The sequence below is a fragment of the Ursus americanus genome, chromosome 19 (genome assembly GCF_024610735.1).
Source record: "Ursus americanus isolate L20-20 chromosome 19, mUrsAme1.1.p, whole genome shotgun sequence".
Taxonomy (NCBI): Eukaryota; Metazoa; Chordata; class Mammalia; order Carnivora; family Ursidae; genus Ursus; species Ursus americanus.
Genome location: NC_142145.1, coordinates 46,310,483 through 46,328,493, shown reverse-complemented (window position 1 = coordinate 46,328,493; position 18,011 = coordinate 46,310,483). Strand labels below are relative to the sequence as shown.

Here is an 18,011-nt window from a genome sequence, read left to right as displayed (position 1 = left end):
GAAAGAGAGAGAGTGAGGGAGGGGCAGAGGGAGAGGGGAGAGAGAATCTCAAGCAAACACGGTGCTGAGCGTGGAGCCCACACAGGGCTCGATCCCACAACCCTGAGATCATGACCTGAGCTGAAACCAGGAGTTGGACACTCAACTGACTGAGCCACCCAGAGCCCCAGTTTTTAATTCTTTTTAAAAAAATTTTTTTATTTTTTATGTGTTTGTTGACTCTTAATTGTCTATAATTGTAGATGTCTCTAAATTGATGCTTTTGTTAAATGCAGCCTTATCTCTTTAGCTCAAGGAAGAATCCCTACTTTGCTAACAGTGAATGCAGGCTCTGATTTACAGGAGCCCTACTTCAATGGCAGAAGGTGGGAGAGAAGGAAACTTGACCGGAGAGATTTTCTGTAGGGTATATGGATAGTTTGTCTTCTAGGCACTACTGGGAGTGCCTTCTCTAGTGATTACTATAAGTTAATTGAGAGCACTGCCCTGATCTCCTTGTCTCAGTCTTTATTAATGGACTCTCCAACGTTAAAACTTCTGGAAATCTATTCTTATGGCTTAGCCTAAGGGCAACTGTTTGCTCATTCACCATCTTCTGGAATTCTGCCTATACTGGAATTAATGTGACGTTCTGCTGAAAAGCTTCACTTTTTTAAAGGCCTTTTCTTTCTTTTTTTTTTTTAAGATTTATTTATTTATTTGACAGAGAGAGAGACAGCCAGAGAGAGAGGGAACACAAGCAGGGGGAGTGGGAAAGGAAGAAGCAGGCTCATAGTGGAGGAGCCTGATGCGGGGCTCGATCCCAGAACGCTGGGATCATGCCCTGAGCCGAAGGCTGACACTTAATGACTGCGCCACCCAGGCGCCCCTTAAAGGCCTTTTCTTTGGTTAGATTTTACCATCAGTTTGAGCCTATCTATTTTTAAACCATTTGTGGATTTTTCAGAGTTCTGATCTGCTAGTGGCACCCATTCTGGCTTTTCAATATTGCAGTTAGCTTATTTTTAGAGTTGCTTTGTCATTTCATTGGGATTTGGAGAGGAAGAGTCAGGTAAAGCCATCTTCATTAGAAATTTAAGGTCATCTTTGACTTCTCTCACCTACAGAGAATGAATTGCCAAATGACTACTGATTCTTCCTCTGTAACAGCTCTTCTGCCTGTGCTCATTTCCTGTTTCTGTACCTTCCACATTAGTCTAGATACTCATTTCTTATTTTAATGATCACCTGACTTGTCAGTGCTTTTTTTCTCACCTTGGTATAGGCTGTACGTCCTAACAAATCAATCTTCCCATCAGTCATCTATGAGAAATGACACCTGGTAATCTTTAAAAACGAAGTTCAGATTTCTTAACCTGGTTTTGAAGACTTCCTACCATTTATTATATCCAATCTTTCTTTCTACCTTTGTTCTGTTAATTCTGTGTGTAAAACTCTCTGTCCTGGGGGGCCTGGGTGGCTCAGTCGGTTAATTGTCCCACTCTTGATTTCAGCTCTGGGTCATGAGATCGAACCCCATGTCGGGCTCCATGCTCAGCGGGGAATCTGCTTGAGATTCTCTCCCTCTGCCCCTCCCCCTGCTCACACGCTCGCTCTTTCAAAAAAATAAATAAATCTTAAAAGCGAACCTCTGGTTCAGTTGTCCTCTCTTTAATGAATCCTTTCCTCATTGTCTCTAGAGCCCAAAGTAACCTCTTTCTCCTTGAAATTTCCTTTAATTCTGTACCTCTGTAATGCCCTTCGTGCTTTCAACTATACAGAACATGTTGTGTAGTATCTGGTTTCTCATTAGGCTGCACTTTTTCTTAGATCACTGTCCATATCTTAATTTTGTTAAGATCCTCCACAGGAGGTAGTTTAGTAACCTCACATATTATAGATAGCCAGAAAAATTTTATTTACTCAATGGAGGAAAATATGTTTAGATTTATAAACCACTAAATTATTAAATTTTTAGAATATGATTAACTTTCTTTTGTAGAGATTGGTCATATTTACTGTGATCTCTTAGATATTCCTCCTAGTGAAGTACTTGCTTAACCAGTGACCTCATACTAAAGATTTATAATAATTTTGTGCCCACTGAAGTAGAAATTATAGACCAAAATGGAGTTTCTGCTTTCTAAATAAGTAAACACAGGAAAATTTAGTCAAGGTATATTGAAACAAATATATATGTGTATCAGTGGATATATTTAAATTACTGATACCATAATTATGAAACAAAGTATGACTAAGGAAGAAAATTTGACTTAAATGTGCTTACATTGTAAAAATTATACTGCTATTCAGTGTTATTTTACTTTTATTATCAGATTTATTTTAAGATAAAGGTCTTTTACTAAAATGGTATTTGAAATTAGTAGGACTGAGTAACAGATGGAATGCTCTCTTGACCTTAGTATGAATAATTAAACGGTACTCCCCAGTACATGAGGTACTTTTTCTTTTTTGTCCACAAGCATAAAATAAAATTATCAGTTAATCAGTTACATGGAACTGGCACAGTATGAGATGTAGTAATCACTACCTAGTAACAGATTAGTCTCACACAGTATTAACTCTGACTAACATTATGACTTAGAATTAGAAATCCTAATTTCTGCATCATTATTGACATTATTGAAAAAGCCTAACATACATGTTAATATAGCTATAATATGTGCTTCTTTTTCATATTATGTTTAAGTGAATGAAAAGAATACTCTCCAGGAAGAAAATAAAAAGCTTTCTGAACAGCTGCAGCAGAAAATTGAGTAAGTACCTTTCCTTAATTGCAGCAGAAAATTGAATATTTTCCCTCAACTTTTCTTCCTTTATTACACTTAGCTATACAAACTGTAAAGATATTAAGAGTTGCAGGTTTCAGTTTTAAAAATGGTACAGTTTTCTGCAATAATATAAAGAAAATCACTTTTTGTGTTTTGGGAGTATACATGAACAGTGTACATTTATCTATTAGGCTAATGTATGCATAAAGGAAAAAATTTAATGTAAAACATTTTAATTTTTATAATTATTTGAAATATTTTTTTTTTAAAGATTTATTTATTTGAGAGAAAGAGAGAGAAAGAGCATGAGCTGGGGTGGGGGTTGCAGGGAGCCCAAAGTGGGACCCAATCTTACAACTCTGAGACCATGACCTGAGCCAAACCAAGAGTTGGACACTCAACCGACTGAGCCACCCAAGTGCCCCTGAAATACTAATATTTATATAAATATTTGAGTTTTATTACCTTTTCAGCCCTGACCCAAAAGCTTCATAAAAGCAATCTGAATAAGTTTTTCCTCTTACACACTTTTCAGGCCTGGGGAACGTCTTCCTTTTTCTGTTCCTCTCCCCCCATTTCTCTTAAAGAATAAAAATAATAACTTATATTCTGTGTACCTGTTACTCTTCTTTGTGCATTATGTTTATTATATCTAATCCTCACTATGATTCTTCAAGGTAGCTTTTATTATCTCTGCTTTTATAGACCAGGAAACCAAAGGTCACAAAAGTCAAATAATTTGCCAACATCTCACAGCTGGTAGGGTAAATAAGTCTATCACTCCAACCCCTATCTTTTGACTTAAAGGCCCCTGTTTTTTCCATTATTCAACAATATCTCAAAAAAAAGAATCAGTTTTTCTGGATATGGTCTGACTGTCACAGAGCTAAGATATGGCCAGTTCTTAGTTCCCATTTATATAAAGCTTATGAAATATTTTTTAAGAGTTAGGATTCAGGATAATCTTAATGGTTTTATAGGGCTCTTAAAGATTCTATTGCATTTGAGTGGACATCTACAAAAACTCTGGTAAACTATGGAGGTGTGACACATTATTATGGCTTTATTATGGCTTAGAATAGTTGTTGTCTTATGTATAAACACATCTTACAGGTGGAATTAGCATCCTTATTGGTATATACTTTTACGTAGTGGATACCCAATAGGATTTTGATATCCTCCCCTGTTATCAGTCCACTAAATATTAGTAGCGAAGGGAATTTTGAAGGAAAATGATAGTCAGATGAGGAAAGAAGGCTATAGGATCAGACTGAGATTATCAAACATCACATATGAAAATGTCAACACTTTCCAGTTTTACTCCCACTGCATGTTGAGGTAAGGGTAGAACATACATCCACAGTAGTTTACATATGATCCTAAAATCCAAAAGTTTTTTGTTTTTTGTTTTAAATGGTATTTACAACCTAATCTCACCTCAACTCACAGGACGCTGTTCATATAGTCCTTATCAACCCCACCTCATGTGAGCATTCCTGTGCTTTGCTGTGAAAAAGGCAGTGTGCTTGACGACAGGATGATGCCTCAGGCTGCACTGGAGCTGTTATGTAATAAGATGTGTATGCTCCATATTACCCTTCATGTTAAAAAAAAAAAAATCTGAATTCCGATTCATATCTGGTTCCAAAGATTTCAGATAAGCGATTGTTGACCTACATTAATTAATGTTTTGTGAAGTGATTTACATGTAGCTTATGGTATTCTGAACATCAGCCTTGATATTTATGAATACCAAAGATAAACAAGATAATGAGCATGTAGGGGCGCCTGGGTGGCACAACGGTTAAGCGTCTGCCTTCGGCTCAGGGCGTGATCCTGGCGTTATGGGATCGAGCCTCACATCAGGCTCTTCCGCTATGAGCCTGCTTCTTCCTCTCCCACTCCCCCTGCTTGTGTTCCCTCTCTCGCTGGCCGTCTCTATCTCCGTCGAATAAATAAAAATAAAATCTTTAAAAAAAAAAAAAAGATAATGAGCATGTAGAGGTTAATACAGGATCAGAGAGGTGATTGCCTCCAAAACCAGGGCACAGAAAGTGAATTGAAACTGGATAATGTCATTTGCTTGGTGAGATATGAATTTGAATTCATTGAGAATTAGTTTATTTTTAGTGTTCTGTAAGTCACAGATTTTTCTGTTAAAGCTCACTGGTATTTTAGAAAATAAATAAAAGCTGAAGTTTGAAACAATAAAGCGTAACCATACAGATGAGCTTCAAGGTATGCATCTTTTATTTCAGACATGTCTGAATCAGAACAGTGTAGGGGCTTATCTAGTGTGTATTTAAGTTCTCTTCTGAAATTTAAGATAGTTGTTATTCTCATAAGCCAGCCTCTTTTGTAACTTGCTCTCCTAAACAAATTTACTTTTGCTTGGCAGTTTAAAAAAATGGCAAGTATTATCTTTTCTTTGACTACCTAAAGCACTGTAACATTAGGCTATTAGTGCCTGAAATTCCCCTGAACTTTAGAAAAAACATTTGACTTGTATCTCTGCTTGTTAAATGCAGTAATTCTGACCTTTGATGTTACAGAAAGCTTATATGGTAGGACAGTTATTTAGTGACACTATAATAAGAAATTATTCAGAAAAAAATGTGCTGTTATAAAGTGTTTAAAAAATGTGTGGGTGTGTATACATATACATATATTCAAGTCACAGAAAGCAATAAATAAGCTAAGTGTTGAGGTCATGGCTCTTTCTGTTTTGGGGAATGGATGTACTGGATCAATGAAGGTCAAAGCAATCTATACACTCAAGGACTGTAAGATTCATTTCATTTTCACCCTTTTCCAAATTAAATTCCTTGTATAACTTCTTTAACAAATAGCCATTGTTTGAACACCTCTACTATAAGTTTAATCTCTCAAGCCTGTCTGGTTTTAGTGAAATATTATTAGAAACTTCTAAGTTTGTGTAGAAATCATTCTACTTACAGGTTATTTGTTGATTCTGATTTTGCATTCTGGGAGCATCTGGAACAAGTTTTACCCCTTCTTCTACTTTGCATTCATGAAGACAACTGTCAGGGCCCTCCTGAGTCTTACTCTTCCTTAGGATAAATATCCTCTGTTCATTAACTGTTCCTCAGGAGGCATTACTTCAAGACTTCAGAGGACCATTTGTCTTTAATATTTTAGTTTGTCAATATCCTAATTAAGAACTCAGTATTCTAGGGGTACCTAAATGGCTCAGTCGTTAAGCATCCTACTCTTGATTTCAGCTCAGGCCATGATCTCAGGGTCCTGAGATCGAGCCCCGTGTTGGTCTCCACACTCAGCAGAGAGTCTGCTTGAGATTCTCTCTCTCCCTCTCCCTCTGCTCCTCCTCACCACAATATGACTAAAGTTTTAGTCAGACTTTTCTAACTGATGTGTTGAGAGTAGATTGTAAGTCAAATGTTTTTACAAGATTAATTTTTCCTCACACAGATTTATATCTTAATTTCCTGGGTAATATCAATATTACTTGTAGTCTATAATCTATATTCTGTACTGAGGAAAATCTTTAGAGCTAATATCTACTTTTTAACTGTCTTATTCTGGAAAAACAGAGTAAGCTAAGGTCATATGAGAAAGCCTTATAAATTAATGGAGTGTGAAATCTACCTGACCTTGCTTTAACTAATTACGTCACAGGCTATCTGCCTATTAGTCATGAGAATTCAACCTGGAACATGAATGAGTCACAAGAAATTGATTTCCTGGCAGAGTCCATCTATAAGTAGTGGGGATCACAAAAGGAAAACAAAAACAAAACCCAAAAACCCCTAGATCTAATTAGAGGTGTCTAAACTAAGTAAACAAGTGCTGGCTTTGTCCTCTATTGTCATAAAAGGAAAAAAAACCAAAGCAACTTCCATGTATTAATCAAGTCTCTTTTTTAAAGCATTAGGTCTGATTTTTGAGAAACGGTAAAAGTTCATGCTGTAGCTTTAGTTAATTATGCACGCTGGTCAACTTTCTTCTACTTTTCTAACAGCACAAGAGTAAAATTTTTTTGATTGTGTGTTTTATTTGTTGGCCTTCCCTTAAACTCCTTTCAAAACAACTTTAGTTTTTTCTCAAGACCTATAAAGATCCAGGGTCTCCCTCTGTAAAGAGTCTACAAAAAGTTTTTAACCTTCAGCTTTTCTCTTCTAAAGAACTTAGTTAGTTAAAACAATTTAAACTTAATGAAACAGTTATAGCCATCAGATTTACTTAAACATTCTGATTTTCAAAAAAAGGAAAAGATCCCTAAAATACAAACTAGTGAGTCTGATACACTGATCTCTTAGAACCAGTATAAGTTTGTAATACGAATAATTCAAGTAAGACTAATTTTAATTCTGAGGAATGTTTTATTGTAAATGAAGCTCTCACAGGAAGGCATGTGACAATGATTGCCTTGATATCTCCTGAAGAATGATAATGAAGGAAATATATAGTAGTATGCCTCAGGGCTCCATCCTCAGGCAGATTTTGCTCAACATTTTATTAATGATTTTGATGAAGGGCACTAATGGAATATTCATCAAATTTGTGGAAGACATAAAGCTGAGAATAAACTTTAACCTAATACATGGCAGGAAAAAGTCAACATATGAAAGACCCTCAGAGGTTGGAATAATGGGCCAAATCTAACAAAACAAAATATAACAGGTTAAATGCAAGATTATAAGCCTCACTGAACTGAATCAGAAGAGAGAGAATCCAGGTTCTACCACCTACGCAGGTGGGTAACCTTGTGAGGTTACTTTAGCACGAAACTGCAGAAAGGGTATACAAACTCTTTAGTGAGGTGGACCTGGGTTCAGATGTTGGGTCTGAGACTGATCAGTCATGTTGGATAAGTCAGTTAGCTTTTCTGAACCTTAGTTACCATATCTACAAAGTATGGTACTGTAATTTCCCACTTCCTTTTTACAGGAAAGCTGTGAAAAGGAAGTAATATATGTAAAGATGTAATCCAATGCCAGAAAATAGTATTAATTGACAGTGCTCTTCTTTTAAAAAGAAGGAGCAGGCTAAATGGTATAAGGTAAAATGTCATATTGTGTCACTGCTCTGATTAAAACCTGCCTCATCTTTGCATTTCAGTGGAACACAAGCCAAAGTCTTTTAAATGATCTAATTGTCCCCCTCCCCTATTACCTCTCAGTTCTGTTTTTATATTATACTCTAATCACCGTCGCTTCCTCAAGGTTCATCAGCCTATCTACCTTAGGTTCTTTGCTCTGGCTCTTCCATCTGCTTGGAATGCTCATCCCCAGATATCACTTAACTAGCTCTCTCATTTCCTTCAAGTCTTTGCTGAAGTTTTACTTTCTCATCAAGTGGTCAAAGCACAAAAATATTACTGGTTGTTCCTTATTGGGCTCACTGTGACTAGAATCTTGAAGTCAGAGTCTTTCCTATCCTCTACTTGTAGATATGTTATTTAGATAAAAATAGTAGGTTGTCGAAGAAAAACATACAGAAAAATGGAGAGGGCAGGATTGTCCTATTGGTCAGACCACACCTGGAATACGGAGTTCTTTTTTTTTTTTAAGAGAAAGACAGGGCACGTGTGCTCGAGTGCGTTTGTGGTGAGGAGGGCCTGGGTAGAAGCAGTGGTGGAAACTCCAGGTGCGAATCCTACTTGTAGTCAGTTATTAGTCTCATGGTCTCTACTAAGGATAACACATTGAGTGCTTCTCAGGACCGTCCTGGGAATCTGGCTGCCGGGGTTTAGATCCTGCATCTGTTACTTATTTTTTAGTAAGTGACTTAACTTCCGTATCTTCATTTGCTCGTTTGTAAAATGAGAGTGATATTAGTAGCATATACAGTTGTGATAATTAAACCGATGCGTGTAGCACTTCGTTCCTGGCAATATAAACCTGGAACAAATGTTGGTAGTAATCAGTATCAGTGTTATCCATCACCCTGTATTGATCATTTGCCAAGTCATGTTGATTTTACTACCATAGTATTTAACACTGACCCCTTCCTTTCCATAGCTGTTTTCAGCAGTCTAGTTCAAACCCACAGAAACTCTTGCCTGGACCATAGTAGGCACTGATTAATTGATTCCTTGCTTCCTTTCTTTCTGTTCTAGTCCGTGTTGCAGTCTTGCTACTCGATTGTCACATTACTTCCATGCTCTAAAACCTTAATTAACTGTTTTCCGATTGCTTTCTAAATTATGCACACACTTAATCAAGGCTCTTGTTCATGTAGTTCCAGCTTGCCCTTCTCTAACACCAGGGCAGAGTATTAGATGCCTTCCCTCTGCTCATTTTCTCTGCCATTTGAAGTTCTTTTCATTTCACCTCAAGGTACCCCCAACTGCACCTGGTACTTCACTTCGCACAATAGTATTCCCACTCGGTACTCTAATGATTTGAATACTTCTCTAATCCTTGTCTTTAGATTTAGAGCCTTAAATACAAGGAATTACATCTCTTACAGCTCCATACCTGTGTTTTTTTGTAAGTCCATACTAGAGATGTTTTAATAAATATTTGTTGCATTAATTTTCTTTCATTTGTCATTATTTTCCTCTAGGAATGATCAACAGCACCAAGTGGCTGATCTTGACTCTGAGGAAAATGTTATTCCAGATTCACCAATAACAGCCTTTTCATTTTCTGGCATTAATCGGCTACGAAGAAAGGAGAACCTCCATGTCCGATACATAGAACAAACACATGCTAAACTGGAGCAGTCCGTGTGTACAAACGGTGAGGATTGGAGTTTTACTTTAGTTACCTGTTTTTGTATAAAAAACTATTCTGCTGTGGTGAGTTTTTCTGTTCTTCCATCTAGTGGAAGGAAGACAGCCATTGTTGGGGAACTTAGGTCGCAACTGTAAGTTTAACTACCGTTAGTGAGGTGACTGGGAAGGCGTTTTCTGCCTATCCTTATGTATAGGCATGCATTACTTATCTGAATATGTAAACACCCAGCAGTTTATAAATGTACTGTATAGGTTTTTCTCCTTTTATTTAAAAAATATTCCTATTTCTATATCTGAATGGGATTAGAAGGAAAGGGGAAAGGAATTTAATGTTAATTTTCACCTACTGTGTGCGGGGTAATACGCTGAGTGATTCAAGTGTGTTATTACTATATTTTAATTCTTCTGACAAGCTGGGGCGGTAGCTGTCAATATCTTCATTTTATAATGAAGAAAGGTTTGCTCTTTGGAGGGGGTAATCACTGACTCAGGGTCACCTGTCAAGTAAGTAGGGTCAGAATTCAAGTACAGGTCAGGTCAGATTGAGTCAATTCAAGTACAGATCACCCTGGAGCTAAACTTTTGTACTTTCCATGTCTTACCCACAGCTACTCCTACCAGTAGCTTTAACTGGCTGTTTTTGTTATAATGTGTAGCGATTGGTGGTAACCAAGAAATGGCTTTATAAAGTATCTACTTTGTGGTTTATCAGTGGCATATTTCTAATTCCAGGCCCATTTACCATTTCTGCTAAATACTTTGGAATCTGTCTTTGCATATAGCCCCGAAATGTATCACGTGTTGTGATACAATGATTATTTAATATTGATCTGAGGTAAATGGTAAAGACTTCCATTTTAACCTGAATTGTTTGTAACAAGGAAAGCATTTGGAGGGAAGGGGTGTAATATTTCTAGAGATAATTTCATAATACAAATAAACTGTGGACAGTAGCTATGCCTTTAAAATAATAAGTAGATCTTATTCTTCGGTATTGGAAAATTGGCAGCATTTTTTTCCCCATTTTATATGAGCTTGCATCACCCTCTAGTGGAAGACAAAAGAACTGTTAAAAATCTTACATGTAATTAGGAACTAAAGTTAAAATGTGAGATCCTGAATCTAAAATGAACATTCATTGGCCTTTTAGTCTGCTATCTGACAGAATTACTACAGATAAACATCTACATATTAGATCATGTTTAAATCCATCTGTAAGAATACCTAAAAAAACAAATCACAGTTTTCTTTATTAGGAAAGTCTTTTTTAATATCTTGTATAAGTGCTTCTGGTTTATTTCTTCATCATATGAGAATGACCTATAACTGTTTTAAAACTTAATTTGTCTATTTTAATCTTTCTCTGATCATTTTTACTTGGAATCTAAAATTTCAGTTATAAAATATTAGATCGTTTTTGAGCCATACAAATTATTTTAAAACTTATTTAATGACTACTTGGTCTTCCCTTTCTAACTACTCTTGCTTGTTTTAGTTTATAGTACGTTATAATATTATTTTCTACTTATAATTAAAAGCTTATTTCCCTTAGCTTTGTCCTTCTTTTGGTTTTCTTTAAATTAAATCCTTAAACATTGGAATGGTTTCTAATAAAGCATGTTTCAGGATTTCCTTCCAGAAAATAAAAACTCTAAAAACAAAGATTTTAGAGATATATGATGTGGTATTCATTTTAAATGAACCTACTGATTTGCAACAAACACACAAGGAAAAGATGCGTTAAAATATTAGAACTCTAGGATACTTAGGTCAGAAGAAGCTTATCTATTCTAGTCCTTTGTCTCCCACAGTCCTAACTTCCGGCTTTGTTTCTTAGTGAAACTAAAAGAATAAACTTTTTATTGGAATATGAAAATTTTATCAGTAAAATAACATTTCTAATGCATTTAAAGGCAAGTTTGTATTGGCTTATAATATATTTTGGTATTTTGTATCACAGTGGTTTATTTATGTGTAATCTCTTTTCTCCCCTTAGAATTGAGAAAAGTTCCAAAGTCTTCAACTCATCCACATAAACCTAATGAAAGTGAAATTCTAGTGGCTGACACTTGTGATCAAAGTCAATCCCCAGTGGCTAGTAAGCAACATACTGAGATTTACTTTATAAGTTTAAAATTTGTGGTTACTGGTGGGCAAGAGTGGCCAACAGTCTGAATTAGACACTATTTTCCATATGATTTTGTTTGTATTATTGGTTGAATAATTGGAAAGTCATGTTATCCTATTAATTCATATTAATATCCCTATCCATATTAATACAAATTGCTGATAATTTTAAGTAAACTGGCTTTCCTGTGCTTTACTCATTCATCCAACAAATACTTGAGTGCCTATTATATACCAAGCACTGAACAAAACAAAGCCCTTAACCTCATACAATGTACAAACTAGTTGAGGGAGAAAGAAAATAAATACATATTAGGTAGAAGCAAGTGTTCTAAAGAATAAAGCTGGGTAAGAAGAGATATTAGAGGGCGCCTGGGTGGCTCAGTCAGTTAAGTGTCTGCCTTCTGCTCGGGTTGTGATCCCAGAGTCCTGGGATTGAGCCCTGCATTGGGCTCCCTTTCTCAGTGGGGAGTCTGCTTCTCCCTCCACCCTTCCCCGTGCTTGTAATCTCTCACTCTCTCTCAAATAAATAAAATCTTTAAAAAAAAAAAAAGATATTAGAAAGCTTCACTTTAGAAACTGACACTTGAGAGGAGATGTAGGGAAACAAGGGAGTCCTGTGGATATAAGGGAAGGGACACCCCAGGTAGAGAAGTCAGAACACAAAGGCTTTGGGGCCAGGGTGTTGTTTGGGTCTCAGTGAGGAACATTAAGGAATCCTCTGTGTCTGGGGCAGAGTGAGTGAAGGGGAGATTGGTTTGGGCAACTCTGTTCTTTAGAGCTGCTATTTACTAAAAGGAAAGAAACTAGGAGCGTCAGGTTTACAGAGTGGGGGTGGGGATAAGGGTGGTTAGAAATCAGAAGTTTGGTTTTGAACATATTCTGAGATGCTAGATAGACATTCAGGTAAGATTTTGGATGGGTAATTAGATGTGAGTTTAGAAAGGTCTAAGATAGAAATATGAATGGAAATTGTTAGCATGTAGGTGGTATTAAAGCCAGAAAACTAGGTGAGATTACCAAGCAAGTGAATGTAGATAGAGAAGTTTAAGTACTTAGCTCTGGGGTGCTTCATTATATAAAGTAGTGATTCTCAGCTATTTTTCTTCTCTCTCACACCCTAGCCTTTTTAGCCTTTTTTTCCCTAGCCACTTTTCCATGGAATTTCAATACTACAGCTATACTGTATGAGTGTATGTATATAAGTGCTGTATGCATAAAAGGATTCTTTTGCCTTCAGAGCCATTTTTCACCTCCTTAAAGGTGATATTACAGCTGTCTAGATGGTGATTTAGAGGTTGTGAAAATGAGGAGGAACCAACAAAGTTAAGTAGCCAGAGAAGGAGCTGCCAGTGAGATAGAAGAACTGAGATAGGGGTGCCTGGGTGGCTCAGTCAGTTAAGCGTCCAACTCTTGATTTCAGCTCAGGTCATGATCTTGGGGTCTTGGGATCAAGCCCCGCATCAGGCTCTGCTCAGCACGGGATCTCTCTCCTTCTCCCTCTCCGTCTCCCTCTGCTCCCTCTCTCTCTCTCTCAAATAAATAAATATATCTTTTTTAAAAAAAGAACTGAGATAAAGTGGTGTCCTTTAAGCCATGTGGAGAGAGGAGGGAGTGGTTAACTGTGGCAGACTGTGCTAATAGGTCAGGGAAGATGAAGACTGAAAATTGACCACTGGATTTGGTCACATGCAGATCATTGATTGTTAAAACTCGTAACATGAATTGTTAAATGTAATGGTATTCAGGTAGACTGTTGCATGTTAAGAGCAGGTAGCAGAGTAAGCAGAGAGAGCACTTGTCAACAGGTCCTTTAAGGTGTTTTATGGTGAAGGGGACGGGAGAATGGGATAGTAGCTAGGAAATGGGTCAAGTGAGGATGTTAAAAGATGGGATATTATAGCATATGCAGCATATTTTTTAAAATTTATTTGAGAGAGAGCAAGCTGGGGGGAGGGGGAAGGAGCTGAGGGAGAGGGACAAGCAGACTCTGCTCAGCAAGGGGCCAGACACAGGGCTCGATACCAGGACTCTGAGATCATGACCTGAAGAGGCAGACAGTCAACCAAGCCACCCAGGCGCCCCTGTGCAGCATATTTTTATGTTGGTGGAATGGTCAAGTATAGAGAGAGAAATGAATAATTCTAAGGAAAGAGGGAAGAGTTGTTACATCTGTGAAACCGTGAGAGGAGATGAGATCCAGAGCCCAGTTGAAAGGGTTTGTCAAGGTTTGTCACATTCATTTAATGTGAGTACAAAACTTATTCTCTAAAAGCTAACAAGTCATTTCATATTAGTGTGTGTTTGTGTGAGTATGTGTACATGTGTATGGACAGACAAACTGGCAAAGGGTGCTGGGGACATAACACGGAGTGTGGCAGATCCTTTCTTGTCTACACTCTGGAGCCCATTCTCGTCTGCTGCTACTAGGACTTTGCTCCCTCAGTTGTCCTCTTTTCTTATATCTCCAACTTCTCTGCAGGTTTGTTCTTTTCAATATATGCATATGTTATCTTCCATCTTTTAAAAATAACTTCTCTCTTAATTGTCTCCATTCTTAGCTACAGCTTCTCTTCAAAGCTGAAAAAGTGGTCCGTGTTCAGTAGCTCTTCTGTATTGTCTCCCATTCATTCCAGTTGAATCCAGTAGGGGAGGGATTCTACTCTTCACCTCTCCACACCCCTGCAAGAGAAAGAGGGAGTGAGAGAGATCCCTCACTGGCCTGTCTGGGCTTATGTCCTACTACAGTTACATCTCTTGCATTTGATTTCCAGCCATTAAAACACCTGTAGTTCCCTAAACATGCAGTTTTGTTTCACGTATCTGAACCTTTACACATACTTAGAGTCCTTCCCTCTGTCCCTGTGCCCAGGTGACCTGTCCAGATCCTCTTGCTCTCAAGGGGTCAGCTTAGGCATCACTTGCTATAGCTTTCCCTGATAACCCAAGGCAGATTTAGGAGTCCTTCCTGTATGTTTAAATCACTCCTATGTACCTTTAATGTTTATCACATTTTATTGCAGTTGTTTTTTTACCTTTCTGTTTCACCTGTATCAGCTCTTAAACTCCTTGAGGACAAGAACCTTTTTCTTTTCATCTAGTGCCTAGCACAATGCCTAGAACATAGTATGTGCCCCATAAATACTTGTTGATTTGTTGAAACTCTGTACACATAAAACTTTGTAAAATACTTCAACACAGGTGATTTCTATATAAATATGTGTTAGCTTAAATCTTGAAAATTATGCAGTGCTAAAAATCTCTCCCACAAAGTATGTTTTCATGGAAGATACTATAAATATGGTTTTATATTCGTGCCACAAGAAATCCATCGCAATTATATATGATTTTGGGGGGTTTTTTCAGTGGCAATAAGGAAAATAATCTGCCCATTGCATTCCATTCATTTAGGAAAAATAGAAAATATTAGCTGAAAAATTTGGCAAATGCTAGATACCTGCAATTGCCATTTATAATAGATATTTTGGACTTTTTTGCACAAAATTTTTAAATTGTCCAGTGCCATCTATAAAGTGGTTCTTTGAGCCTCTTTTTTTCCTTTTTTGTATTTTTCAATACATCTCATTTGTACAATTGTATAATTGTGGATTTTTTTTTTCTTACTTAGAAACACATGGAACAAGCAGTTGTCCTACTGATAAGTCATCTTTTAACTTAGCTACAGTTGTTGCTGAAACACTTGGATTTAGTATTCAAGTAGAATCTGTAAGTAATTGTTTAGTTTGGTGATAATATGAATTAATTGGTGTCCTTTTAGATTGGTTTTTAGAGAACTGAGCAAGAGAAAAATTATTTTATCCAAGGATCATGGGATAAAGGCCTAGAACAAAATTGATATGGTTAGAAAGGCCCATTTATATTATCTACCCCAGTGCCCCCAAAACCTGGAGTCTTTAGAATTCTTCATATTATAGATTGTGGGTTGAGTCAAAATTTAGGGAAGTAATGATGTCTCGGAGGGCTTGGCCAACCCTTCCCTGCTTCCTCTCTCCTCCTTACCCCTACCTTGTTCCATCTAACTGAAGACTTAAACCTTAAGGTTGGTGTCAGAATTTATTGGAATTTTTCAATATCCTTTAAACTGGGGTTTGTTTGGAAAACAGGCTGAATTCTTGGGACTGCTGTACATGCTTTAGTTTTTTTGTCCTTATAAGTGCAATCTGATTCTTAGGGATTGGGTCAGAAATTGATCCCATGAATTTCTTTTCAGTCTTTTAGTACTTCCTTACATCAGGCACATGCATTTTTTTCCTTAAGTGATCCCTAAAAATAGAAAACTTTTCAATTTTAAGTTTTATTTTGATACAGCTTTAAAATAGTATTCCTTTGCTTTAGTCAGTAATTTATATTTGCTCTTATAAAATTGTCTTACCATTAAATTTTAAAAATTGAATTGATTTTTCATTTCGTTTGTATTTTTGTTGTTGTTGTTCTTCGTAGTTTTAAATCACTCTTCAAGTGGTAGTGCGTAGTTTTTAACCTTTGAACTTTAAACATGTTTTAATGGTTTCTAATTCCCTCCAACCCATAAACCTGACAAGTAAGTAATTTAGACACCAAATATATTAAGGGAGCTGATCTCTAAGGACATGCTGCTCAAGGTGTGATCCAGCATCTGTGTCACCTGAAAGTTTCATTAGATATAGAGAATCTCAGACCCCCACTCCAGACCTACTGCAAGAGAACTTGTGTTTTCACAAGATCCCCGGTTGACTTGAATGCATACTAAAGTTTGAGAAGCACCGCTCTCTAAAGGATTCCTTTAAATTCATTTCCTATCAGCATAAATAATTATCTTTATTCCTTTTGCCTCATCTTAATGTGGTTTGGAATTGGAGTTGATAAGAGTTTTACATACCAGTAATAGAATGTACTTATGTAAAATAGTAAAATATTGATGGCTTTCTCTCTTTAAACCTCAGAGTACTTCCTATTTGTTTTTGTGGTGAAATGCACATACCATAAAATTAACCATTTTAAAGTCTGTAGTTCAGTGGCATTTAATACATTCACAGTGTTATGCAGCAACCACCTCTCTGGTTCCAAAGCATTCTCATCACCCCAAAATAAAACCTGTACCCATTAAACATTCAGTCCTCATTCCTCACTACCCACAGCCCCTGGCAACCACCAGCCTGCTTTTTGTCCTTAAGGATTTACCTATTCTGGGTAATTCATGTAAATGGAATCCTACATTATGTGGCTTTTGAGTCTGGCTTCTTTCACTTAGTCTATTTTGGGGGTTCATCCACATCACAGCATGTATCAACATTTCATTCCTCTTTAAGAATGAATAATCTTCCATTGTATCTATGAACTTTATATTTTATTATTGAAGGAACCTCAGGGTCCCATGAGCCCTCTTGGTGATGAACTCTATCAATGTCTAGAAGATCACAAGAAACAACCTTTTGAGGAGTCTGTAAGAAACAATGAAGATAGTTTAAGGTAATTTGGGGCACTTTGGTAAAAAACTTACAGCCTATTGGTGAAATTTCATTACAGTGAGTTCTATATAATCAAACTGTTTCTGTCAGCATATAGTTTGTCATTCTGGTTGTATTTATTTAAGCAGGCTCTATGCCCAAGGTGGGGCTTAAACTCAGGACCCTGAGATCGAGAGTTGTGTGCTCTACTAACTGAGCCAGCCAGGAACCTGTATTAATTTTTATTTTAAAAAATATTTTCCCCATGAGGTGCCTGGGTGGCGAAGTTGGTTAAGCGTCCTACTCTTGATTTCAGCTCAGGTCATGATCTCCAGGTCATGGGATTGAGCCACAAGTTGGGCCCTGTGCTCAGAGGGGAGTCTGCTGGAGATTCTGTCTCTCTCCCTCTCAAATAAATAAATCTTTAAAAAGTAACTGTTTTCCCCCACTTTATGATGAATTGAGGGCTTTTTGCATTACTATAGAGAGATGGATATTATTTTTTAGGTTCTTTGTGTACTTCTATCAGGCATTATTTAAGAGTTTCCAGCCTTGTTCCTCTGCCTCTATAAAGACCCAATCATCCCTTCTGTGTTTGTATTTCCAAAAACTAGATGTCATATAAAATGCATCTATAAGCTTTGATAAATTTTCAAGATTGTGTTGCATCTTATTTACTAATTTCAGAACATCTAATAATACCTATATTTATGTATTGTTTTGCTTTTTAAAAGTGCTTTTGGTTTTAGATGCACATATCATATTTAATTTGTCATCAAAGTAATTCATTAAAGTAGGTTTTATTATTCCTATTTTTTAGTCAACAAAACGCAGCTCCACAGAGGTTAAATGCCTTATTTAACACCACATAGCTGTTAATTACTAGAGCCAGAGCTCTTACCCATTCCACATCTTCAAACTTAAACCTTATAGTCTTTCCACTAT

At 36.8% G+C, this 18,011-nt stretch overlaps 1 protein-coding gene across 8 annotated transcripts in view; it reads left to right on the top strand.

Annotated features, from left to right (window-relative positions):
• Positions 1-18,011, top strand: part of RBBP8 (RB binding protein 8, endonuclease) — a 122,012-nt gene that overhangs the window by 62,239 nt on the left and 41,762 nt on the right. For 6 of the 8 annotated variants that reach the window (XM_045781779.2, XM_087869924.1, XM_087869922.1 and 3 more), the window contains exons 6-10: positions 2,690-2,756; positions 9,321-9,496; positions 11,489-11,590; positions 15,248-15,345; positions 16,979-17,088. In XM_045781779.2, coding sequence (XP_045637735.2) covers positions 2,690-2,756; positions 9,321-9,496; positions 11,489-11,590; positions 15,248-15,345; positions 16,979-17,088 — 553 coding nt within the window. The remainder of the gene's footprint in view (positions 1-2,689; positions 2,757-9,320; positions 9,497-11,488; positions 11,591-15,247; positions 15,346-16,978; positions 17,089-18,011) is intronic. The other 2 variants (XM_087869926.1, XM_045781783.2) reach the window with 2 other exon arrangements.